Source organism: Microtus pennsylvanicus, chromosome 4 (assembly GCF_037038515.1).
Source record: "Microtus pennsylvanicus isolate mMicPen1 chromosome 4, mMicPen1.hap1, whole genome shotgun sequence".
Classification (NCBI taxonomy): Eukaryota; Metazoa; Chordata; class Mammalia; order Rodentia; family Cricetidae; genus Microtus; species Microtus pennsylvanicus.
Genome location: NC_134582.1, coordinates 55,972,403 through 55,999,504, shown reverse-complemented (window position 1 = coordinate 55,999,504; position 27,102 = coordinate 55,972,403). Strand labels below are relative to the sequence as shown.

At 51.8% G+C, this 27,102-nt stretch overlaps 1 protein-coding gene across 50 annotated transcripts in view; it reads right to left on the bottom strand.

Annotated features, from left to right (window-relative positions):
• Positions 1 to 27,102, bottom strand: part of Celf4 (CUGBP Elav-like family member 4) — a 278,709-nt gene that overhangs the window by 56,126 nt on the left and 195,481 nt on the right. For 26 of the 50 annotated variants that reach the window (XR_012910316.1, XR_012910317.1, XM_075969125.1 and 23 more), the window contains exon 3: positions 2,553 to 2,631. Coding sequence is in view for 44 of the 50 variants with exons in the window: in XM_075969125.1 (XP_075825240.1) it covers positions 2,553 to 2,631 (79 nt within the window). In the remaining 6 variants the exon portion in view is untranslated. The remainder of the gene's footprint in view (positions 1 to 2,552; positions 2,632 to 27,102) is intronic. The other 24 variants (XR_012910319.1, XR_012910315.1, XR_012910318.1 and 21 more) reach the window with 1 other exon arrangement.

Here is a 27,102-nt window from a genome sequence, read left to right as displayed (position 1 = left end):
GGAGGGAGCCAGAGTGGGAAGCAGGAGCCACGTGGGTTTGCTCCCTTCAGTTATCAGGGTGCTTGGGTTGCTCAGTGAGCCATGGGGGAGGTGTGTTCATGCCCTAAGACATGAGGTGCCTTTGGTAGGCCCCAGGCGTCTGCTCGAGCTCTGCTGCAGGACCTGAAGCTCAGGTCAAGAAGGGCCTGAGCCAGGTAAGCAGCTTGACACAGAGGGCTCATGGGAGTCTTCTGGGAGCAGTGCTACCTTTAGTCATAGCAGATTCCCTTCAGGACAGATGAATCTGAGTTTCAAGTGTCTTTGGTCTAGTTTATTTTCTTAGAAGCTTTTAGGGGAGAAGGAGGATGGAGAAAAGAGAACCCCCTTAGTGGCTGGCCAAGCTAGTGAGTAATGAAAGCCAGGGGCAGAAGTTCCTGAGTCTGGAGAGGGAGCAGCCAGCAAGCACTGGGGTCACATTCTACCTCAGTGGGAGGCTTGACAGAAGATGCCTGGAGACTTGGCAGGAGGCAGAAGGTGGCTGGGACTAAACCGATGCCCTGTTTCATCCCCACACCCTCCCTCTTGCCTAATGGACGCTGTAGGAAGACTTCTCTAAGCCCTGTGTGCTCGCTAGTTTTATGTCAACTTGACACAGGCTAGAGTCATTTGAGAGACAGAAACCTTGATTGAGGAAATGCCTCCATAAAATCAGGCTGTAGGCAAGACCATGGATCATTTTTGTGATTAGCAATGATAGGGAGGGCTCAGCCCTCTGCAAGGAGGGCCACCCCTGGGCGAGTGGTCCTGGGTGCTTTAAGAAAGCTGGCTGAGCAAGCCTTGGAGAGCGAGCCAGTTTGCAGCCCTCCGTGGCATCTGCATCAGCTCCGGCCTCCAGGTTCCTGTCCTGTTGGAGTTCCTGCCCCATTTCCTTCAGTGATGGACTGTGCAAGTGTAAGCCCTTTCCTCCCCAAGTTGCTTTGGATCATGGTGTTTCATCACAGTAGTAACTGGAGCTAGGACGCTCCCCCTGGAAGCTCTTGCTCTGGGAGAGACCCTTCCCTGGTAGAAGAGAGGCCAAGATCTCTCACTGACGGCCAAGGCAGGAAGCAAGTGCCCTTTCCCCTTTCCCTATCTCCTAGGGTTTCCTGCTCATGAGTGGCTGCTCAGTTCATCACCTGCTGAGTCTGTGCGTGTTTGGGTGGGGACCTGCCATTGGTGGGTAGGACAGTATCACCTTAGGGGAGTCCTGGGTCTGAGTGGGGACTGAATTTGTCCACATTGCTGAGGGCACTGATAGGTGCTGAGGTCAGGCAAGGGAAAGGAAGTGTGGAGCTGGAGGCTGAATGAAGACAAACTCCACGAGACGCAGAAAGAACGGCATCCTCCTTTTCAAGGCTGCCAGTCTGGGGCTTAGCAGAGGCTGCGGCTCCCTTCTCTCTCTTGGGCTGAGGTGTCTCCTCTTTCTCAGTACCATGGGAAAGGCAGCTGGCTATGGACAGCGTCCAAGCCTGGGTGGCAAAGGACTGACCTTTGATGTTCGAGGTGCTCTTTATCCTTTGCTCTTACTTTCTTTTCACACTCTAGCATGGTTGAATCCTACCTAGAGGGTACCTAGAGATTAGACTGTGCCCAGGGTGGGCACAGGTCACCCTGCAGCGGAGGTGGGAAACATTATTGCTACAAAGGCACTGAATTTCCAGGAGAATTGTTGCCTGGTAACAGAGCTGTCCCTGACAGGCACATGTCTTGTCTTCACAGGGCAGAGCTTCTGGGGTAGTCTGTCTATCTATCTATCTATCTATCTATCTATCTATCTATCTATCTATCTATCTATCTATCTATCATCTATTATCTATTATCTATCATCTATCTATCTTCTATAGATCTATCTTCTATCTATCATCTATCTATCTTCTATAGATCTATCTTCTATCTACCTATCATCTATCTATCTTCTATCTGTCTATCATCTATCTATCTATCTACTATCTATCTCTCTATCTATCTATCATCTATCTATCTTTCATGTGTGTGCACGCATATGTGTGCATGGGGTGAACATTTGTGGGTAAAGCTATGTCCTTTTCCCTGTCCCCTTCCAGACATCTGTCTGCCTGCTCAGATCCACCATGTTTGCCTTGTGCGGCCTGCACCCCACCACAGCCCCTCTCAGGTGTGTTCCTTCACAGCCTTGACTCCTCCTAGAACAAGACTACAAGCACTGTGTATCTCACAAGGTAGTGTTCAAACCCCATCCCAGAGAGTTTTCCTTGACGGCACTCAGGCAGGCACTCTTTTTTGCCTAACTAAGAGGATGGGAAAGGATAGCTCTTACATGGCTCCTTGTTTCTCTAGACAAGTATTAAACCCTTCCCTCCCACCAGCAGGCCGGGTCGCCTATCACCTCCCTATTGTCTTTCCACGTCAGTCACCCAGAACAACAAAGGCCTGCCCCTAGCCTTCAGACCTGAGGAAAAGCAGCAGGAAGAGGAAGAGGTAGGGAGTCGCAGCAGCTGGACAGGGTGGGAAGAAGGGAGGAGAAGGGGAGGGGTCAGAGACAAGTGGGCCCTCACGTGAAGGGGGCTGGCGCAGGCAGCTACTACCTCCTCGGCTCTCGCTGTCCGCAGGCTTCACCTGGATCGGCCGGTTCATCTGCAACAGAGGAGAGGAACAACATTACAGGGAGCCTGGGACCAAAGTGCTCAAGTGCACAGATGCCAGTGTGCAAGACACTCCCACACTGAGAACCCAAACACCTAGAGACAAGCAGGTACAGTCTTCATCCACCAACTCATCCTCCAAAGCCCACTGGGTTGGAGAAGCTATATGGCTCCTCCCACTTTGAATAGCTCTCAATAGCCTGATACCAGAATCTAAGGGTGATCGCACACCCGTTTCTCCTCCCTTTACCCAGAAGGCCCTCCTGTACCCAAGGCACACCTGTGGTCCAGCCTTAGGTCCCTCAGTACAACTGGCATTGCTGAGCTGGTTCCTGCAGGTGTCTGACTTCAGGCCCTGCCATCTCTAAGCCTGGCCTGTGAGACAGAGGTGGCAGGGGGCTTGGTTCCCACATCTGTGTCTGGGGTTCCAGAAGGTAGTCAAAGAGGTCCACCGAGGGTAAAGCAGACACCACTAGTTTTCTTATTCTTGTGGTTTTCTTGTTCTGTGATTTCAGGGCACTGGGGCACGGGACTGCCTGAAACTGGTGCAATACTACAGTTGACCACTAGAGGTCGCTAAACTCCAAGCATCTTGGCTCAAACCGCAGTTTAAACCCCAGCTTCAAGGTACTAGAGAGGTCTCTCCGGCCTTGGGTTCCCGCCATATTCCAGACAATAAAAATTATGAAAACCACACAATGAGTTCTTTGTGTCTTAACCATGTTTCTCCTGTATGCCCCACCATGACCCTTTTTTTGTAGTTGGGTTTCTCTCACAAGAACAAGCCCCAAGAGACAAGGAGAGTGGCAAAAACACCCCCATTTTAAAGACAGAGAAGCAAAGGCTAAGAGGCAGTCACATGCTTCTCCAGGCTGCCTTGTGGCAGGGTCTGCAAAGACTATTTTTGCCCTTGCTTTCACTGAACCTTAAGACCTTGCTGCCAGTTCCCCTCCCTTCCAGGGCCTGGACCAGCAGTCACAAGCTGCCTCCTGCCTCCCAGTCTAGGATCTGAAGTGAGTTTTGGCTGCATCAAGACAACTGGGGGTTGCAGGAAGGATGTTTGTGACTCAGCAAGGTGAAGCTGAGGCCAGGGGAAGGGCAGAGCCACGCAAAGAAGGACAGAGGCAGCATCCAGGATTCAGAGTGAGGGCAGACAGGGAAGGAGAAGACGCAGGAGCCAAGGCCAGCAAAATGGGCCTCTGGGGGCCGGGCAGTTCTGCTTTGCTGCCTGGTCGTGATGGACAGCTCTGTAAGGGGGTGAATGAAAAAGCTCCATCCCTCCAGCCACAGGAGGAGTGTTGTAACACAGCAAACCGCCAGCGTGTGTAAGCATGTCAGGGTGCTTTTGGATCCCCAGCAAGACAGTCCGTTCCAAAGTCTGAAGGGAAGGAAATGTCTAGAAGGCCAGTCAGGAATCTCAGTACGGGAGAGGGGACCCAGGGGAGAGTTTGGTCACTCCTAGCTTGCTGTTTGAAGTGCAGCATCTCACTGAGGATTGAACCTCAGGCTGTTGGCTGCCTAGCCAGAGCTCTAACACTGAGCTCCAGCCCCAGCTGTCTCTTTTCACAACCCACCAGGGATACTCCCCCTCCCCATCTGAGGGCTTAGCAGAGTTGGGCCCAGGCACCCAGTTACGACCATGTTTTCTCTCACACCTGTCTGTCTCCAGACTTCGTACTTTCAGAGTAGACAGTTCTCTGAGGTTGGGAATATTATCTCTGTCTTGCTGGAAGGAACCAGATGAGGATGCTACCAGACGCAAGGGCGCCACTACCAGGGACACGATGACTACCTTTCTGTTAGGGACCCTGCCCAAGAAGGGCCAGACAGTAATGCAGAATACAGAACGTCCAGGTAGTGAGGGTAATTTGGTACAGATTCATTCTTTGGGCTGCCAAGTTGTATATAATCTTTTTGGTGTAGAAGCTTCTTCCACGGTCTCCTGCATGCTCCCACCCCAAGTTTCCACGTCGTCCTCCCTCAAGTCCATTCCTTGGGCCTGCAGTGTCCTGCTCCACGTTCTCTTCTCTAAGGCTAACAGGGTCCCCACTGCAAATCGATTCAAACGTTGAAGCTGGAGCCCGCAGTGTGACTGTATAAGGCAAAACAAAGAGCGTCAAGGGGGTGACTACAGTTACAACAAGTAAAAACTGCAGGTCCCACATGGCTGCTGTCCTTATGAGACAAAGAGGAAACACAGGGACCTATGCACACGGAAAAAGGCCGTTTGAGGACACAGCAAGGTGACCCTCTTCAAGGAAGAAAGACTTCACTCGAAACCAAGCCTGCTCACACCTTGTTCTAGAACTTCCATCCCTCAGGGCAGTGAGAAATACATTCTGGTAATTTAAACCACACAAGTAGCTTGTACCCAGCAGCCCCAGCAAATCTGGTCCATGAGGTCTGACTGAGGGAAGGATCTTACAGGGAATCTGCTCTTTTCCAGATAAAATGCACACTTGAGGGTGGAAAGCCACTTATGAGAGGCGGGGGGGGGGGGGGGGCTTTGGCTGCATGCATTAGATTGCTGGATTATGATACCCACTAGGATATATGGGAATAGAGTCACTGCAGTCAAGGAAGCAGAGCTTCAAAGAGATGAAGACATCAGCCCAGAGTTTCATAGATGGTAAATGGAAGCCTTAGCATGAGCCCGGTGTTCTGGAAAGCTGCCTCTGGGGTTGGAAGATGCTGGGAGTCAGGTGAGATGGGCTCAGGGGTGGCCTAAGGAGACCTTAACCAAGATGAAGAGCTGAGGGGAAGAGCACTGGTAGGCGGGGAGTGGTGTCAGTCTGTCTCAGTGAGGCAGGCAGAGGTGTGAACAAGACCTTGTGTGTGAGCAGCGTCCTTATCCTTAGCAACAGTGTGGGGAAGATGGCTCTGGTTCTGAGTTCTAGGCCGGCATCTTCAGAAGAGCCCTATAGGCTGCCAGGGTCTGGGACAGAAATCTTTCTGACATGATACGTCCTAATTTGCGTGACAAACAGAAATGTGTTGAAATTTTCTTCATGTGCACGGAGCCATCCACTCTAGATACCCTGCCCTCTGCAGCTGCTCCCTGGAACTGTCCTCAGCACCTGACCACTCAGAATGTTCAGCTTACAATCCTGAGTTAGGCCTGGCATATCCCCTTCAGAGACTCCTTCATCCCACGCCAGGCCTGGACAATACACGTAGACCTCCCCGAAAGTTTTCTGGGGGCTCATTCACTCCTCATTGCCCCTTACGCCTCTCCCCAGCTTCACTGAGGGCTTCCTGGCGGGAATCTAGGTTCTCACTGTCCTGTCACTTAAACCTCAGCCACAGGCTGGCCACCCATGGCTTCTCCACACAGACCATCGGAGCAGAACTGACTTGCCTCCCACTGAGCTGAGATTCCGGGAGCCACTTCCTCTTTCCTATTGCAACTGAGGGTGGTCAGTGTCCCAGCAGCCTTTGCAGGGCTTGCCTAAAATGCTGGCCAGGGTGGTCCAGGTAGCATGCAGGCTCAGACTTTCTTAGTTTACATCAGAAGTCAAACGCTGACTGTGGGATGGAGGGTTCCCAGCCACAGCAAGCTCTCCACAGGAGGCTGGGGGCAGGAAGACTGCCCTCCTTTGCTCATTGTTCTGGATAGGTCCAGCTTTACCAAGTCTTGGTTCCGCCTTAAGGAAGGAAGTGTGGGCTGAGCAAGCTGGCCTGGGTAGAGGGTACCAAGTCAGGCCGCAGAGATGGTGAGAGATGAGAAGGCCGAGTACAACAGAGGGTGAGGAGCCAGGAGGACACCAAAGGAAGGGGAGAGAGATTGGGTGTGTGTGTGGGGGGGGTGGGATTGTGGAGTGCGGGATGATCAAAGGGAGACCTGAAGAGGCAATGGCTACCTTGCTCTCTCCCTGCAGCTAACATTGCTCCTCAGGACCCCACTGGTCCTCACTTTTTCCTTTCTCACAGTTGCCTGTCATCCGTCAACAACTTCCACCAGTGTGAGCTCCCTGAGAAAGACACTGTGTGTCATTTTCGTAAGGTGTGTTCTTCATTCTGGATCCTGTTCTCCAGGCTGGGCTGGGGTGACAGCCCAGCCAGGGGTGACCTTCCCTATATCAGGAACAGCTCCCTAAGGAGCCAGAGGTTCCTGTGCCAACCTCTGTGGAGACTACTTGGGAACTGTGGTCTTCTTGCAGTTAGAGTCCCCTCAGAAGGAGCAAGCTGATTTGACTTGAGTGTGGTAGCTTCCTGAGCTCTGCACAGGTGGCTGTGGTCAGAAGGGAGCTGACCCCTTCCTGTCCTTGCCACACCCAGGACCAGCCTTGTCAACATCTGCTTTGGGGAGACTTTGGGGAGAGGTGTGTCCAGAGTGAGCCGGTCTAACCAGGTCAAGATTTAGGGCCAGCTTTGCTCCTTGGCATGGCAGAGAGTGGGCAGGCAGGTGGCTCCTTCCCAGCCCCTTCCCTCTGACTGTGTCTCCCTGTCCCTGGCCCCTCCCTCTGCCACTCTTTGCATCAACACATAACCATGCATTAAACAAGACATTCCATTAATTTCTTCATCATCATAATGTACGCTGGGACATACCCTTTAAATATTCATTCAGCTATGAAAACTGGGCATTAAAATTTTAATAATGTCAAGCTCATTTGAACCCGGCTCCTTGGGGACGATTACGATACAATTAGAATAAATACGATGATTGAGCTGGTCAAAAGGCTTCACCTGTCCGGCATGGCTTTCTGGATAGGTAGAGACCTGTGGCTGATGGGCAGACAGACTGACAGCAGACTGACAGACAGGCCAGGCTGTCAGTCTCCCCTCCTACACCCCTGTGGCCTCATCTCTGCTCTACGCTGCCACATCAGCTCCTCACAGGTCTCTGCTGCTTGATCCCTGAGAGCCAGGGCGCAGGGCCACCATCCATCTTCAGGAAGATGGCTCTGATTAACACCCCAATTCGGTCCCTCCTGGTGCCTGCCCGGCTGTTCACCGGATTCTTATGAGAGCCTGGTTTTATTTGTACAATCTTCCTCTCCCCAAGCTTTAAAGGGTACCTCGGACTGCAATGAACACCATCTCTAGAGCGGGGCCAGCCTGGGCATCCCAGGGTCCCTGAACAATCAACTGTGCCCCATCATCAGAGGGAGAGATGTGCACCTTCTGCAGCCCTGTGCTCCCTGAAGGCTTATATGGATATCTGGGATGAGGCTGAGCCTTCCTGCATCCCTCATTGCCCCACAGCTCTCAAAATTCAATTCTGGAGGTGACCTAGGATTGTCCTCTTGTGTCCCCATCCAGCTTCTATTTTCCTGATGACAGGGAAATAATTTCTCATTAGGTCATGGGCCCTTCTGAGAAGCTGGTACCGCCAGACCTAGTCTCTTGACTGAGCCTTCCTGGGTCACGTGTGCGCATGCATGATTAGTAGTAACTGTTGCCTTAGAGAACTCATTTTGGCTTGGGGGTCGGGATGAAAGAAGGTAAAAGAATACAGGAAGGTAGCACCCATTATAGGGCAGGCACGATCAGCGTCTCCTGCTTTCTGTGTCTGTGGGCAGAAATAGCCCTGTGGTGTAGGAAAAAGCATAGTTGGCCTGATTTCAGAGGGCTAGCCCTCTGTGTTTCATTCCAGGTTCCCCTTCCCTCTGGCAGTCTGGAGCCCCCAGGTGCTCCCTGGTTTGCAGGCAAGGACTACCAGGGCAGGGACAAGGGATCTTAGTGTGTGGTATGCTGTCTCAGGGACATGGCCAGTGCTGGTGTAAAGAGCGCAGACCAGCCAGGTCACAGCACAGCCATCCTGGGTTGTCAAAAGATGAGTGTGTTCCATCCTGATCCCTAGAGTTTGCCCACTGCTGGTTGGCACAGGCAGATAACATCCAGGATACAGATGTGTGGGGATCAGTGCATGGTAAGAAACAGCCTTTGCATGAGCAAAGATCCCAAACTGTATCATACCCCTGAACATCACTTAAAAACACAAGTTCAAAGCTAAACCTTGAGGATTCCAAGGTAGGGAAGCTTTAAATTCTAAGCTTGTGTTCCTTCTGAGAGGAGAAATGCCACACAAAGGTGTTTCTTTAAAAGATGCTCTTCAACCCCCGTCTCCAGCTCCCCTCACATTCTTTGGGAGATAGGATTACACCGTGTAGTCTACCCTAGCTTTGAACTTACAATACTCCTGCTTTCATCTCTCCAGTGGCACCATGTTTGCCAGCTGACTCCAGCAACTTGTTGAGAAGAGAGACTAAGGATGGGCAGCCGCTGGCACGCAAATCTGGAGCTGAGGATCCCTTTAAGGTCAGAGAATGGAACGCCCCCATAAATTCTCTGGGAACAAAAGTGTGTGGCTCCCCACACTGCCTTCCCTGAACTTTATCTTCACACAAATAATGTAATTAACACATTAATGACTAAAGTATCTGTCTCAAACTGCCAAGAGATCAAGATCTCACGTGGTGCTGGGTTCGACTCCAGGCTGTGTGTCATGGGCTCTGGCATAGTTGGAGGAAACACTGGGCCCTTGCCTGGGGGTTTCCATTGCCCTGGTGAGGAAGGTTCTTAGGGGAAACATGAAGGCTGTGTGCCTCATTTGTAGTTTGTTATAAAATATTACTACTTTAATTGCCTCCTTAATAAATTGCATATGGTTCACTCTGTAAGAGAAGGGCTAGAGGTTCAAGGAATCATGCCTTTCACCGTCAGTGAGGCCTGACTGTGGACACCCCCAGTGGCACCCATAGCAACCCACCATGACTTGTCCAGGGCAGCTGGCCGCCCGTCAGGGCTGCCTGGGGTATAGTTGCTGTTGATCTCTTTTCTGTGTGTTGGCCTCCTATCTCTCCTGTGGTCTCTTGGCTTCCCCTCTTGGTCCTGCAATATATATGCTGTCTTTTCAAGTCTGCTCCCACCTTATTCTTTCTTTCATTGCTTGGTGGCATTGATGGAATGTTCTGGTCCCAGACTACTTGATGGTTTCTTTACTGCCTGTCTCCACACTGTCAGGGAAGGCCCACAGACATATTGTTTCTGATGCACATCCAGGGCCCAGTCACGACCACAGAACAATGGGTATTTAGTCATACTGAGGACTTGGAGATAGCTCAGTTACTAAAGTACTTGTGGTACAAACATGAGGGCCCGAGAATGATCCCCAGGGCCTATGTGAAAAACTGGGCATGGCAGCATGTGCTTATAATCAAGCTCAGTGATGGGGAAGTAAATCCAGGCAGATTTCTGGGGCTCCTTGGTCGGTGAGCCTAACCGAATTGATGAGTTCCAGGCCAGTGAGAGACCCTGCCTCAAAAACCTAAGCCGTGTTCGCTTCGGCATCACATACACTAGCCTGGGGAATGGCACAGAATATTCCATGACCCCTGACAAAGGGCGACACATGGATCCCTAAAGCAGTCCAGTTCTTGGAAGTACAAGGGGAACTTGTTGGGAAGAAAGGTTCCTATGGGAGAGGGAAGGGGTTATGGACAGAGACAAATAAAGTCCATCATATAGCTATTTTAAACTGTCAGACAAAAACCAAACTAGACAGTGTCCTGTGGAATGACACCTGAAGTTGACCTTGCTCCACACACATGTGGGCATGTGCACTCGCAAGGGAACACACATGCACACACGCATGTGTGATTTAACTTGTTCATCAAATGGATGACCAAGGCCTTTCTCAAGTGACATCATCACCCTCGTCCCTGGGTATGGCAGAAGTGCCCGGAGACTGGAAGTGGGTCATCCGCTTTCAGACTTGTTTCTAGACCAAAGAGAAAGGACCTTTTAATCCTCTGCCCTCCAGCCGAGTGATGCCAGTGTTGTACCTTTGGATTAGGAAGGGTTTATTGAAGCAGTGATCGCCCTTTAGAGAGACAGCCAGCAGTCCCGACCAGACAGAAGAGCAGGGTTATTGTTAAAATATGCAAATCTAGAGCCCATTGAAATGCAAGCCCTCCAGACAAGAATTTTTTTTTATTTTAATAAAATCTTGCTTCTGTCCTCGCTCCCTGATCCACGGAGGTCATCTGATGCTTGTTGGGTCAAGATGCATCTGCCCTGTCAAGCTTTTCACCCCTTTTAGTGCCCTCTCCGACTGACCTGCCAACTAAGGCCTTCAACACATTCCTTGGGCAAAGTGCTTGGGGTGGCCTCCAGGTCCCTCCCAGACCCCTCCTCCATCCTGCATCTTATTCTGTCACACAGGAAATCCTAAGGCTTTGCCTCCACCTCTTGCAAGCCTTCCATGATTGAGCCCACTTGATTACACCCGCGACTTTGTGTGTGGTGTGTAATGCACACGTGTGGGCAGGTGCGCGTGCTGTGTAGTGGCCAGAGACCAATACAGGAAGCCCTCCTCCATTGCTATCTGCCTTATCTTTTGGGACAAGGGTTCATGCTGAAGCTGGAGTTCAGTGAGTAAGCTAGACTGGTTGACCAGTAAGCCCTGGGAATCCTCCTGGCCCTGCCCTCCCAGTGCTGGGATTACAGGTGTATTTCATAGGGTCTGGGATTTCATGTGAGTACTGGGATCAAACTCAGGTCTGCCGACTAGCGTGGCAAGCACTTTGCTGACTGAGCCATCTCCTTCACCCGCCCACCTGTTGCACTGTGTCTCACTGATTCGGGATACTTTGCTCTCCACTGTCAACAGTGCTGGGTTTCAAGGACAGCTGCTCAGAAGCAACAGAGCTTCTAATTCTAGGGCCATGGCTGGATCCTATCATAGCAGTGGGCCTTCTGGCTGTGAGAAAGGACCTGTGAAGTCAGGCATGTGGTAAGAGCTGGGGTCCTGGGCGGGACAAGGGTGGACTGTGGCCAGTAAGTCTCTCTTATGCTCCAGGATTTTCCATGACCACATAGTGAACATTATATCCTTTGTTCCTTCCTGAAACCCAGACTCTCAGGTTGGGTAGGATTAGGGTTGGAGGGCAGGGGTGGGGGCTGAACAGGGATAACAAAGAGCAGGAGGGTCAATCGCAGAGAACGAGAGCGAGGAGAGTCACTGAGGATAAGGGGAGAGGCAGACTGTTCTTGCTAAGACTGGCAGGACCTGGGCACTGTTGTGTGTTGGGCGTTCCCTGCTTGTTTGAGACAAGAGAGAATTCCACCAGGGTCTCTTCTAGCAAGAGCATGACGTGGGGTGAGCTCCAAGAGGCCTGAGAGATGCCAGACAGATGATTAAAGCAAGATTGGCCACTGTTTTCTGGTATCCTGCCCCCTCTGGTCCTGTGGGAAGTTAGAAGTTCAGAGCTGATGCCAGGGAGGTACTGGATAAACTCATCAATTATCCCATGATATAGATGTATATTTTGGTTCCCAAGTGACTCCATACCCCAGGGCAAAGCTGGCAACAGTACTAAAATTGTGTGTGGAACGCAGAGCCCTGAGTCCAGGCCGACCCCTTTGCAGCCTACACATCCTCTTTGGTCCAGCAGGCTGCCCGGCAGTTGCTATGCAACAGGCTTCTCTGCTCTCAGTGTCCAGCCAGTAGCAGCAGGCAGCACTGGGAGGCGGTTCTGTAGGTGGGCGGCTTGTGCTGCCCACGCTCCCTCCGTCTGTTCACCTCCCTTCTCCTCTGAGCCTTCTCCTCTCCCTTTCCCCGGAATTTATATTTAAAGTCCACTGCCCTTTCACCTAAAGGGCTAGAAGGAAGGTTTCTCCCGTTGTTCCTATGCCCTGGATTTCCCAGGTCTATCGCAGGTCCTATGTCAGGCCCAGCCCAAGCCCACTACTGTTTTCAGTACAGAGAAGACCTCCAAGTTGGCGTTTGGTGCCCCTTGTCCCCTGAACCTCCGTGATACAATGAGGAGGGGGAATAGTCTTTGGGATTCATGCCTTTCTGGGCCAGGGCAGTGAGGCAGAAGGTTTCCAAGATAGAACCCATGGACCTAAAGAAGATGGGATTTAGTGGCCCTGCATCCCTGTCAAGACTCTGAGTCCCCCAGTGGCAAGGGCTCCTTGTCCATCTCAGCCTTACTGTTCCCACCCACCCATCGGGCAGGGCTGTGCTAGAGAGGTAGGAGGAGCCTCACAATCTTAGTTAAGCACCGCTGCCTTGGAAACCAAACTAATTAGCTGCTCAGCCAGGCTGGGTCACTAACCCTCTTCAGGGTGGGGGTGCGTGATGGTTGAAAAAAAAAACAAGTGGATGGATAATTCTGGATGAAAGCAGCTCTGATTTAGTTGCCAGGCCCAGATTTCAGCCCTAGCTTTGCCGTGTACTTGCTCACGGAGATAGATAGCAGTTGCTTAACCCCTTCAAGGCAAACCCTCCTAGGATGCAGGGGAGGTGGGGCTTAATGAAGACTCACAGGTCCCACAGCCATCCACCCTCCTGTGGCTCCCCCTGCCCCTCTGAGGAAAGGCTGGAATTATGGTGGGAAGGCCATGTATGACCAAGAAGCAGGGGCTTCCAAATGCCAGAGGCTTGTGGTACCTATTACCCCCCCCCCAGGGCCTACCCTTTGCTCTTGCCCCAGCTTTGTCCTCTCTACTGGGTCTATCTCACCTGTGCCCATTTATTCAATGGACCACAATATTGACCGGTTCAGTCACTCACTCATTCTCGTTCATCCACCTGAGGACCTTGTGGGCAGGGCCTACTCTACGACCCCCAGCACCACACCACTCTGCTCGATTCTTCCTGGACCTCACTGTATGCCCGGCTCACTGATTTCGCTAGGTTGGCTGAGCAGTGAGTTTCAGGGACCAACCTGCTTCTTCCTTCTGAATGCTGAGTTTACAAGTACATGCCATTATAGCATTTTTTCCCAGTAACTGCTGAGGACTGAACTCAGGTCTGCATGCTTATGGGACAAGTACTTTATTGACTGAACCATCACCTCGGTCTATTCCGTGTCTATTTTTGTGCCACACAGTTTTGCTACTATGGCTCTATAGTATAATTTGAGATTAATGCTTACTGCTGTTGCTGAGATTCAGTCTGAAAATGCGGCTTAGGTTGTCCTTGAACTCACTATGTAAGCAGGCTCCACTCAAAATCATGACAATTCTCCTGCTTCAGATACCCAGATTTTGGGGTAAGAATCTCCATGCCTGTTTTATTTTTCCTGCTTTTTTTAAAGCAATTATGACTTGGCCTGTATACTTCTGCCCATCACACAACACCGTAACTGATTCCTCAATCGCTAGACATAGCCCTACTAACTACCAGTCTGCAAAAGTCCTCTCATTTCCGCTCGGTGGAGAGCTGCCCCGGGGAGTGGACATCTCCAGAGTGTGTGAACATGTGGACGTCTTAGAGATCAGTGTGGCTGAGTCTCCTCTCGCAGATGTGGATCTGTCTCATCTCCCCTCACCTGCTGCTGCGGATCCTGCCTTCCAAGTCAGTGCTTCGTGGCTGAGCCTAAGGTCTTTGTGTTTTCTTGGAAACATATCCATGATTCTCCTTCAACCAGCTATCAGGAGCCTAGGACTGATGAACTGTCCTGCCTTCCCAGGGGCCCTCTGCATCTGCAGCTGACAGTTCCCAGCCCACAGTGCCACTGTCGCCTCTGAAGATTTAGACCCAGAGCCTCATGGACAAGCTAGCAGAGCAGGCATGAAGAGGGGTAGAGTCAGGCCCAGGGACTTGGACAAAGACTCTCTTCTGTACTACCCACCCCTCTCCCTCCCTCCTTGTCTTCTCATCTTACCTGTACCACATGCTGTCTGTCCCCTCACCCTTCTAGGTTTGTCCCCAGCCAGGTTTCTTCCACTTCCTCCCCAAATCTGAACCCTCTTAATTCTCAGCCTCAGTATAGGCCTGGGGAGAAAACCCACACCACGTAAATGACAAATGCAGAGGAAATTGCTCTTAATCCCCATGCCACAATCTGGTGATGTCGGCCAAGCGCAAACCTGAGTCATCCTCTCAACAGCAGGCAGCGACATTTGCTTTTTGGAATTTGTTTTGTCTCTGGGCTTTAGATTTAATCACCCCCCCTCCTCTCCCTCCCTGCTCTCTCTCTCTCCCTCTGCCCCTACCGCTCCAGCGTTCTAATGTGAGCCTGCACCCAGCTCGTCCAAGCCTGTTTTCCTGGCATTCATTAACACAGCTCTCCAGCCTCCAACAGGCTAAATGATGAATCAGGTTAAATTCTAGACAACAGCCGCACACCACCATCAATTAGCCATCTCTGGGGCAGCTTCATTAATAAACATCGATCACGATCCTCCTTCTGGAACATGCCAGGGTCTCTGGGTCACGGGCACCGCCTGTAAGCGTGTCAGGCTTGGGTGCGAGTGTTAGCATGTGTGTGAGAAAGCTGGAGTGTGGGGTGAGGGACGGGTGCGGGTGGGCACATGTTGGGTGAGTTGACCTAAGTGGGTGTGGCGGTTTGATTTGTGATTAATGTGCATGTAAGTGTGTGCGTGCATGTGTGTAGGTGCTCGTGTGTAGGTGTGGCATGGGATGTGTGCGCTGTACATGTGGCACATGGGTGGAGTGTGTGTTCAAGGGTAAGGAGCTCTGCTCTCTCCTCCTCTAACATCATGTCTTTCTTCCAGTTTCCCCATGAATCCTCCCTGCCCCATCTCTGGTCAGGCAGACTCATGGCCTCCTTCTGCCTGGACCCTTGTAGGTGCCACTGGTCCCTTGTCTCATCCCCCTCCTCTTCTTCTTTAGAAATTCCACTTGGCTTGCAGTTCTGTGAGGTAATTCCAAACTCTACCTTGCCATTCGGACCCTCCTTCTGGTACATTCTGCATGTCACTCAGCTTTGATCTGACATGCCAGAGATCTGGAATGATTTCTAGCCCAAAGCTAGACGTGCTCCCACAGTCCCTTCTCAGCCTTCGAGGCCCACCCTTCAAGTCCTAGCACCCCCCCCCCCAAACCTTCAGCTCTCTGAGATTAGAACCCAACCCTCTGCCTCTATTACTCTACTCCTGCTTTGTCCCATATTTGCCCCTGGCAGAAAACTTCTGATCCAGGAGCAACTGGAAGGCTCAGTGACCCCTGTGCCCACAGGCAGGTCCTGTCGCTTTGCGCTGCCCACTGTCAGCCAGAGCCCCAACCTGTACTGTTACTCTTGAGGACCCAGCCTGAGCACACTTCCTGAAGGCGCTGTCCTCTCACCATGCCCAGCCTGCAGCCGCTCACACCCCCCTTACCCTTCCCAAAGTCTGCTTTAAGGGGGTGATTAGCATCACACACGGGACAGTGTGGTCCTTACACATGAGCATCCGAGTGGGGACAGATGTGTGACCTCTCGTGGCAGCCTAGCAGATTGGCTTCTTAAAGGTTAATTAAGAACCTTGGGCTGGACAGCACGGCCATGGTGCGGCCAGTGACGGCGGATGCTGTGTCTCTCCAGACCATTAAACAATAATTAGGTTTGGAAAGCCTATTGAGCTCCTGAGGTCTTGTCAAGGCAGGTGCTGGCCCCGGGATGCCCTTTGAAATACCAGCACAATCACCTTGACCCCAAGCCCAGCTGCTGGGCTGCCCTGTAGCCCCCATCCCCCCATCTCACTGTCTCTCCCTTGCTTAGTTTTTCCCTAGCCTACCCGCCCTCCTGATGCTTGCTGGCAGGCTGAGCAGTCTACCTGGGGCCTGCCCAACGAATACCTCCCGACAATCCTTGTACCCAAGGCTTGCAGTAGCATGGGAGCCTGTGGATGGGACAGGCTAATAGTGGTTGCAGAACTGGCCAGAGCTCCAGCGTCCAATAGCAAAGGATGTGCTTGAAGAATCCATTTCCCAAGCTCCACACCTTCCTCTTGGACTTGTCTTCCCTTCAGCCCTATTGAAAGTACCGTAAGCCATCTGGCCCCAGTGCTTCCCCTGGTGGAATACTGCTTCCCCTTCAGCGAAGCCCCATCCACCAGAGTCCCCGCAACCTTCTAGGTACCTCTTTCCTGGATCCGTTTTTTTCTCTGCTGTTGAATTCAGCAAGCGTACCCACAAGCTATCTGCTCCTGGTGGCATTCATTCAGCCAGCTGCCCACTACTGGAAGCCTTGCCTTGTGCTAAGAGACCTTGAAGGAGATGCGTTGGAAGGAGCTCCCCACCTTGTGGGGTTTCTCCATAGGTGATCAATATCCATCTGAGAGTCATGTTCCCAGTCGTCATGGTGTTCAGAGATTTCTGACGCAGGGAGATAAGTGTCTTCACACCCAGATGTACAGAAAGATCACACGACCCCAGGGTTTCCCAAGATGCCGGGCTAGGCTGTGAGGTTCTTGGCTCAGTTGGGAAGTCGGAATGAGACTGGCCTCAAGCCTTTCCACAGAGTCTGCATATCTTACCTGGCCTCAGCTCTAGGTGCGACACATGTATCTGAGAACACACGTGACTGCCGCTGTTGCCACACCATCCCCATGGCTGTCACTGCCCATGGTCACCACTGCCATGTAACCTCCTCCAGTCACCGCTATTGGCACCTTCATCACTACATTCTCCGTCACTGCAGTCACAACCAGCACCACATGTTATGACCTGCATAGAGTATGGCTTACCTCGAGGGGTAACACTATTGGTAGGGTGCTGGATAGATCATGTTCTGGGTGGGGCTTTCTTGTAACATGCTAACACGCTAACCTTTTCCCCCTATAATAGTAAGAAAGCATAGGATAGCTCATCTCAGCCACTGAGGGAACACACCCCTCCCTGCTGAGTATGAGTGTTCTCTCAAGGGCCTTTTCTGGATGAATGGCTCCCAGAGCAGGGCAGGCCAAGCAGGTCAAGGCACCAGCAAAGTGCTGGGGACCCAGCTCGGTACATTTGTCGCTCATTTCTCTTTGCTGCCCCTCTGGACCGTACCCTGCGCCCCTACTACTTCCCAGGAAGGCTGGAAAGGAGGTAGGTAGTGTACGTCATTTAGGGGTCTCCACCCATACTACCAGACTCCCCAGCTCTGGTGACAGGCAGGGCTGCAGTGAAGTGGGCCTGTGTGGGCCCAGGAGGCACAGCCCAATTTCATAAGCATGAAGTATTATGATTGCATTGATTTCCGTCATAAATCATATTTCCTATCTCCTGACTTTCTCTCCTGCGCCCCGAATTAAGCCTTGGTATTTTCTTTAGCTGCTGCCTCTGCCGAGACTAGAGATGATATTAGGATAATGATGATAAATTTTGCCCCGAGGCTAGGCCACTCCCTCTGTGTGGGGAGGGGGGCTGTGTGTCCCTCTTTTGGAACCTTTGGCTAGAAGGTGGCTTTTCTGAGGACCTAGGGGAAGGAGAGTGCTCACCTTATGCACGAATTGGGTTTTATCACGCAGGTACATGGGCACACATGTATGTGCATGCGAGTGTGCCCATGCTTATTTTCATACCCATGCAAAGGCTTCCTAGGGGTTTTGCTAAAATCGCTTGTGTGTGAACACATGACAGGAGGAAACAGGGCTAAGGGTCAAAGTCCGCACTGAGCCTTCAATGAGCAGCTACCACCAGCCTGGTGGTTCTGGGGACTTAGGACCCCGTGTGTCCTGTGGAAAGTACCTCACATGCTGTACTCTGTCATCCTAAGATCTGCTGTGCCTCATTCTCTCTTAAGAACTTGCAGCAGATCCCTGCAGCAGCTAAGACAGGGCCTTCTCACCCTCCTAACTCTCACTGTGGTGCCGAGCCTGGGATATCGTGCTAGGTGTCGGCACATTTTCCCCTGAACCCTGGCTTCAGGAAATCTTTCTGTAATATAGCTGACACCTAGGTGGGGGGCACCAGTTTGACTTCCAACATCCCGCATCAGCCAGGAGATGAAGCTCACGGACGGTGCTCTGAGCTCTTGGGTTTATGCCTTTCCAGATGACGTGGGCTCTGCTCTGACTGACCTGAGGTCACTTGAGGGTATAAGAAAGACACTGGGATCCCAGGCCCAGCACCAGTGGTCCCATGGGGCTCTGGGCTGTGTGGAGGACCCTTTGGAACTGCAGGTTCTCTGACACAAGGACTGGTCTTGGGACAGGACGAAGGCTCACTGGGGACATGGACTGGTGACTGGCCTCTTATTCACTCATCTATTCAACACACGTTCCTTAGCCTTGTCCCCTCCTTGCCTGTCCCACAGAACTGAGGGCAGATGCCACTGGACAGGATCCTCTCCAGACTAGGGCTTGCTTGAAACCGGTGTAGAGTCTGTTGGTCTTTATCAGATTGTCATCTAAAATAGTGTGTTCCTATTGATAAGAAAGACAGAGACAGGGAGTCACACTCAAAGATGAAATGGTCTAACCTACCACCCACAATCCAAAAAGCCTTCTCACAGCACCCTCCAGGGTAAATGCCTCGCATGACGGGAGCTCACGTCAGGCTGAGGGATGATCCACCCACACCATCCACAGCGCTGTGTTCCACCCGCATGCTGTAAGTACAAGATTTGCCTTGCTCTCCTGTAGACAATGGCTTACAGCAGCCGTGATGACGAGAGTCCCTTGGTAGGCTGGGAAGAGCAACGCCTTTGAGATTCCAGGCTTGGGCTTCATGGTGCATAACAGGGATTGAGGCATCACTAAAAGGGCTGAAAGCAGAGGGGCCTTCCTACCAGTTCATGCAGTCTTGTGTACCTGGCTGCTTAGATAAATTCCTACGATTCTGCCCTGTGGAGGTTATAGCTATTTTACACCCATATAGGAGTTTAAGCTGGGGGGGAATAACCACACACACACACACACACACACACACACACACACACACACACACGCAGAGGGGGGGGAGGAGAGGAGGGGAGAGGAGAGAGAGAGAGAGAGAGAGAGAGAGAGAGAGAGAGAGAGAGAGAGAAGAGAGAGCTCTTCATCCTCCTAAGGCTTTCTGCTCCCTGCCAGCACTCCTGAGAGCCAACAAAGACAGAATTCAGGTTCAGGCTGCAGAGCACAATGCCCAGAGAGTACAGGGTCAGAACGAACGATTCCATGTTCTGTGTACAGTGGCTGCTGTGCCAACGGGAAGGGTCCCTGCTTCAGCAGACTAGACAGGCTTCGGGAGACAGGAAGAGCAGGGTGAGGTGGTGCATCTTTCCTGCCCTGACTCTCTGTACTGCATCCTCCACCCCATATTGTAGAGAGCACAGGCCAAACAAGAGGTCAGATCCCTGCTGGCTCCGGACTGTATGACCATCCTCTTCCAACCTTGTACCTTCTGGGAAATCATGGGCTGCTGGGGAGGAGGTCAAATAATAACCAATGCTGCGACCGAGTGTGTGTGTGTGTGTGTGTGTGTGTGATTCTGAGCCACCTGGTGCAGCCCAAACTGCGAGAGGATCTAATTTTACCTGTTTTATTAACACAAAAAGCCCCTGGGTTCTAACATGGAGGGGACCAGGGAAACAGGTCATCCTTGCCCTGTCCCTGATGGTTTCCGTGAATGCCAGGTTTACGAGAGCAGGCAGAGCACTGGGATGTCTGCCTAGCACCCCCATTTGTGCACAGAGGGAGAGTCCTAAAGCATGTGGGTGTTGACTCGAGGTGGGAGCTTGAGGTGCTGTTCTCAGGGGATTCGCTCGTGCGGGAAGCAGATTGGGCTTCTGAGAACACGCAGGTGTTGGCTGTGGTCATGCGTGTGCTGGGCTGAGAGCAGAGCTTTATATGTCTGTGCTTTGCATATGCTTTCGTGAGAAGAGGCAGAATGTGTGAGTGGTAATGACTGTGTGTGTGTCTGGGTGTTCCTGCTGGAGCTCTGCTGTGAGGCCCAGTGTGCATTCCGGGACAGCCACTAGCTATTCCCTGTGTGTGTGTGTGTGTGTGTGTGTGTGTGTGTGTGTGTGTGTGTGTAGTGAGGGAAGAAAGAAGGAATGTAACATCCCCAAAGCGTCAAGATGCCAGAAACTAAGGACGTTCTTCAAGTGACCGCCAGATGGCACCAATGTGCAGCCTAAGGGTTGAGACCTGCGGGCTTGTGGGCTGGGTGGGCTTTGTGTTCAGTTTTCTGCCTGTGTGAGTGGTCATGGGAAGTGTGTCTAAATGGGTAGGGAGGTGTAGGAAGACACTATCTGATGAGGACTGGCCATTCCTGCATATTTGAGGGGCAGCTTGTGAGGGCACCTGACCTACTGGCCACACTTACCGGGCTCTGCCCAGACTCCAAGCCCTATGCCCTACAAACCCTGCTTCCCTGGGAGTGTGTGTGGTGTGCCGAGGCTGACTCCCTGGAGCCCACCTTCCGTTCTTGCCGGGCTGCCCACCCTAACTGCCTGGCCCCATCCTCACAATTGCTTCCTTCTTTCCTTCTCTCCACCCCACACCACACTGTGGCGTATCTGTCCCAAACAGGCTTGCCCACTCTCAAGCACTCTGTGGGAGCCCCTTGGTGCCTCTGAGCATCAATCCATCGCCCCTACTTGTCTCCTTCTTCAGCCAGCCCTCGCCTGGGACTATCACATTCACACTGGTTTGCAGTCAGTCATCTGTTCAGCATGGCTCACTCAGGAATCTTCTAGAAATCAAGACCTGTCCTGATAGAGGCAACCATAGGGTGCTGGACACTAGAGAGAATGCCAGAAAAGCCAGTGTCAGGGGACACCTTTCCCACTTGCCTGTCCACACAGGGTCTCAGTGCCTAGGGAAGACTGGTTCGCCCACCTTGGCACACAGCCCTGGGGCAGGACAAGTGGCACTCTGGAGATGCAGCAGGTTGTAGCAGAGCACTGGGGTGTGCAGAGCACTGGGGGGCACAGAGCGCTGGGGGGTACAGAGTGCTGGGGGCTGGCTGTACGGTTCACAAACGGGACTAGAAATGGGTGGAGATGGGAGGTGAGGGAGGCCATGCAGATCCCAGGGCCTACCTGAGGGTCTTTGTTCTGTTTTGTGAAATAAGGTATCAAGTAGTCCAGGCTAACCTCAAATTACCTTTGTAGTTGAGGATAGCCTTGAACACTTTGTGTATGTGTATGTATGCCTATGTGTGTGCATTTGTTTATATGTATGTGCATATATAAGTGTACATGCACGTGGGAGCCAGAAATCACCCTTGGGTGCTGAAGGAGCTCTCCTCCTTGTTTGTGAGCCAGGGTTTCTCACTGGAATTGAAGGCCAAGTCAGCTAAGCTGGTACCTTAGTCAAAATTTTATTGCTGTGAAGAGATGCCACAACAACAGCAACTGTTATAAAAGAAAACATTTAATTGGGGTTTGCTTATATTTAAGAGGTGTAGTTCATTATCCTCGTGGAGGAGAGCGTGGCAGCACACAGACAGACATGGTGGTTGAGAGTCCTACACCTGGTTCCACAGACAATGGGGAGGGAGGGAGGGAGAGAGGGAGGGAGAGAGAGAGAGAGAGAGAGAGAGAGAGAGAGAGAGAGAGAGAGAGAGAGAGAGAGAGAGACTGGGCCTGGCTTGAGCTTTTGCAATCCCAAAGCCCATACCCAGTGACACACTTCTTCCAAAAAGGCCACAACTCCTAATCCCTGTGAAGTAGTGCGCTCCCTAATTTAAACATATCACCATGCATTTAAACATGAGCCTGTGGGGGTCATTCCTATTCAAACCATCACAGCTGTCTGCTAAAGAAAGCCGGGAGCTCCCGCTTATGCCTCCTTCCTGGGGCTCAGACTACAAACATTTGCCCCTGCCTTGCTTTTCACAGGGGCTCCTCATGCTATTGCCAAAAGCACTCTACTGAATAAATTATCTCCCCGGCCCACGGCCTTAATTTCATCCTCCTGTCTCCGCCTCCCAATTGCTGGGATTACAAGTGAGCTCCACCATGCCCAGCCCTAGCACCATTGGCTGCCAAACTGAGGAAGACTCCCTGGTAAGCCAGAAAGCCTGCTTATTCTCAAAGAAGCCACACACAGGTGCAGGCACTCTTGAACTGGAGCTTTAAGTGGGAGGAAATGCCCTGGGGCCAGGCTGGCCCACCAGGGGTCCTCCAGGTTCTAACCATTCCTCCAGAGAATGAAGAAGCAGAGGGGCACGTCTTTTCCTGGCCCCCCACAGTGTCCTAACCTCTAACCATTCCACCTGCTTAGGTTTTGTTGTTCAGAGCCTGAGGGAGCAAAGTGTGTGGGTGGGGGAGGGGCTGAGCAGGGAGAAGTGGAGAAAAAGTGTGGCGTTTAGTGCAATATTCTTTGTTCTTTGGGTCACACCAGACCTGCCAGAAGTGTGGTGGTGGTGGTGGTGGTGGGGGACAGGGAGGTTTGCAGGCTGTGCTTGCTTGCTGGGCTAGAGAAGCTGGGTAAGAGTCTGGAAGTTTGCTGGCAATGTGCTTTTAGGCACCTTTGAAGGAGATGGGTGGAGAGGAAGCCCTGGACTTGTAAAGGTGGATGAAGTCTTAGGTTGGGGACCTCAGAGGATGCCCTGGGGTCTTACAGCGGAGATGGCTGGAAAGCCAAGTCAGAGTCTAGCTTCTAACCTGGGTACACTGCAATCTCCAAGGTCTCCCAGTCACCCACCCTCCCTGGCTAAGTGGTGACAGCCGCCACGCAGCTAAGATTTATCCGTGGCCCTTCTGTGCAAGATGCTGACACGTCGCTATGCTCATCAATCAGGGGAACGCTAGGCCAATTATTCATTTATTAATAAGGGCTCTGCAGGCCCATCCCCCACCTCTGTGCTGGGCTCTTTGAGTGTCTGCTTTCATCTGGAAAATCTCCCAGGAAGCACCTGACTTGCAGTCCTTGGTCCTTCCCACATAATGGCCAGGAGGCAGGCTGCACGTCTCTGCTGGAGGTCAGTCCACCCGGCTCGCCCAACCTTTTAGCATTTCAAAATTCACACTTGGAAACAGCGAAATCAAATTACAAAATAAGTAAATAAATAAACCTCTCATTTCTCTCTTTCTAATGTTCTTTGTAACTTTATGATCTTTGTGTTGGGCTGACTTCGTAGTTGTCTCAGACTCCATGAAGGCCACAGGTTGGAGGATTCTTCCAAGCCCTGCTTCTGGGGGGAGGGGGGCTGCCTTTTCTCCTGCACACCGGGTGGCCAGCCTGCCTGCATCTGACAGTCCCAGGGATCCACCTGCCTCCCACAGCCCCAGCACTGGAATTACATGCACAGCCACACTTGACGTTTTTCACGAGAAAGCTGAGGACTGAACGCAGCAGCTCATCTTGCTGTGTATAGCAAGTGCGTCACCTGCGGCACCATCTCCCAGGCCTTCTTCAAGAAAGCTTCAGGAACACATAGCCTCTAGAGTGAGGCACAGCCCTTCCCTGTGACTCTGGGGGGCGGGGAGTGATGAGCATTGTCATGCAGGGCTCCCTAGGAGTGCTTGGTGATTCACTGTACCCAGAGTGAGGAGGAATGGAGTGGGGACCTTCCTGCACATGACTGGGGGACTTCAAGAGGCCCAGTCATTAGGATACAGTCATTTTGATGGAACTGGGCTTGGGCAGCACATGCCTTGGGGTCCTTGGTCTTTTTCCTTGGATGGGAATAGCAAGGGAACAAAATGGGACAGTGTGCTCACAGACAGGAGGGAACCTTGAAGGAAGACAGCCGTGCTACTGATGGGTGGCAAGAAACAGGAGGGAAATGCTGGACAGAGCACAGCTCACACTTCACAGAAGCACAGTTGGAAAGCTCCAGACAAGGGTGGGTTTTGATCATTCTGTTTCCTTCAGGCTGGGGAAAAGAAAGGTTGTGCCCTCCAGACCTGAACCCAGGTCCAGGAAAGGAGGTCACACTTCTCTTCTCGGGCCATCTGTAGACTCTGAAAGAAGCACATGGAAGTGGTTGGGGAAACCAGGAAGCTAGGGAGTCATCAGTGCTGAGTTGCAGATGCCGGCCATAGTTGGTCCTTTCTGGTGGGATTATAGCAGGGAGAAGGAGACAGGAGACAATTTAAAATGACCCACAAGTGGCCTTCAGTGACAGCAGGAATTGCAATGGCCTTAAAGAAGAATTTCTCTTTCTTTCAACCCCAAAAGACAAAATTGGGAAGTAGCAACCCTTCCCAATTTTGCCGTCTCCAAACACAAAGGCAGCCTAAATGATAGAGCATCCACTGCGCTGTGTACTAAGTGTGTGCCTGCGAGAGGCACAGGCTTGCCTCTAACAAACATGAGCGTGCACGCAGGCAGGCTGAGCAGCAGCCTGGACCAGGCCCATCAGAATCACAAAGCAGCAGCGAGTGATGAAGGACTTGTTCTGGGGTGACAGGCATGATGGGTTCCCGAAGGACACACAGGGGTGCATCCTTCTGCCAGCAGTGTGACTCTGAGAAGGACTTGTGTCCATCAAGGCCAGGCTCTGGGAGAGCAAACTGTGGTAAGAGGAGCTGGGGGTTAGAGGCACCGCAAGGAGGCTCTGGATAGTTTGCGGACAGGAGATATGGGTGTAGGGAAGCAAACAGAGCAGGCTGAGGCAGCTTGTGCATCCAGTCCAAGTGGACTTAGCTCTGCAGAGGTGCGGAGTCACTGGCATGTGCTGCCATCGTCACCACAGTCTAGCAGCCTCTGCAGGGAAGGGGAGAGAGCTGCACAGAGGGAGAGGAAGTCCTTAACTTTGGATGTGGAGCAGGGTGGTGGCGCCTTTAATCCCAGCACTCAGGAGACAGAGGCTGAGGCAGGTGAACCTCTGAGTTTGAGGCCAGTCTGGTCTACAGAGCTAGTTTCAGGACAGCCAGGGCTACACAGAGAAGCCCTGTCTCGAAAAAAACAAAACAAAAAAAGTCCGGATGCAGAATTTAGGAAAGGGACAAATGACAGACCTAGGAGCATTGGCATCCTGTTGTGTGAATGAAGGGATAATGAATGTCCTGGCCTTGACTCACAAGGGACAGGACAGATGTGAAAGTGGCAAAGACGCAGAGAACAGCCTGCATGCTGTCACTTCTCTCCAGAGACAAAGCCAAGACTGTCCCTGTGAGCATGATCTGCTTATGACAGGGACCTCTCACTCGGGAAAAGAAACCTGTGCTCCAGGAACTTCCTGAGAGTCCATGTTTCTGAGCAGTTGGCCACTCACGCACTCCCTTGCCAGAATGTCAAACTGCTCGTCCGAGCACACCTGATTGCTGGATGAGTGTTTAGAGTCCCCACCGGGCTCAGAACCCTTCCTCAGCAGTTCTAAAGCAGTGTGACATGGATTCCATTAGATCCCAGACAGGTCTCCATACTGCAGGACCTAACTGTCCCCGGATCCTATCCTAAATACCCTCTCCCTTCCATCACTTTGGGAAGACCGCCACACAGCACATGTTCTTCTACTGAGTCAGGCTAGCTGGCTTTGCTAGACCAAGCTGATCAGATGGCCTCTCAAGGGTTCTGATGACGTTCAGAGTCTAACAGGCAGCTCTGAACGTCTAGTTCTGAGTGTAGGCTTCTTTCAACCAAGACCCATGATTCTGAGATCCCCAGCTCCTTGGGTTCATGGTACATGCCATGTGAAGTCCTGATAGTAGCACCAGGTCTGGACCTCTGGCCTGACCCCACTTACCATCTCTGGGGAGCCCCCACCTAGAGATTTCTGTACTGACTTGAAGGTGACACAAGCCTTTCTGTGGGTCACACTCTCACCCACTTCCCTTCATCTTTCAGAGTCTTATATTTGGCCAGGCAATTAACACAGCTCTTCTCATTAATATTATATATTTTTAAAAGAATGGGTGCTAGTCAAGGGAGAAGGGGCAGGGAGGGAGGGTCTTGCACATGCCAGTAATTGTCCTGACAGCCAGAGAGGAATCCTGGTACACTGACAGTCTCCTTTAAGTGGCCCAATTAGCATAAGAAACAGCTCACCAAGAGTTCTGAAGGCATCATGTTGATTAATGCAATTTATCTTGCAAACCAGTGGCAGACAGCTGAGTCTGCTGCTGATTATTCTATACATTTATACACATTATGTACATGTAGCTTCCTCTCCCAGAAAGGGCTCCTCATCTTTACTTCCTGCCCCGTGCCCCCAGGCCCAGGGTACAGAATACCCAGGGATGATTCTACTAGGTCCCAACCCCAAGCCCAGCTTAAAGATGTCCTGCGTGGCCTCAGTTCCAATTTATTGCTCCCATGAGTGGTCCTTGATATGTAGGCAGAAACTGAATTTACCCTGATACTGAGGTAATCATCATCATCATCATAATAATAATAATAATAACGACAACAACAGCCAGCGAAGATAATGTAACCTGCTCAACGCAGGCAGCTCCAGTAGTGGCCAACAGAGAAATCTGAAGAATGAAGATGGGGTCTCCATTGTTCTGCACCCTTGGTCCCCAGCTACGATTTAAACAAGGTAGGATGCTAACAGCGTCCCCCTCCTTCCATGGATGCTAACAGCGTCCCCCTCCTTCCATGGATGCTAACAGCGTCCCCCTCCTCCCATGGATGCTAACAGCATCCTCCTTCTTCCATGGATGCTAACAGCGTCCCCCCTTTCCATGGATGCTAACAGCATCCTCCTTCTTCCATGGATGCTAACAGCATCCCCCTCCTTCCAGGGATGCTAACAGCATCCCCCTCCTTCCATGGATGCTAACAGCATCCTCCTCCTTTTGTCTTAGACATCTTATTCTGGAAGCAGTGAACTGTTGTTACTCTAGCTATTGTGAAAACAGGAGTCCAGGCTGTGCCTTTCGAAGAGCCTCTTCATCTGGACAAGGCAAGGACAAGAATA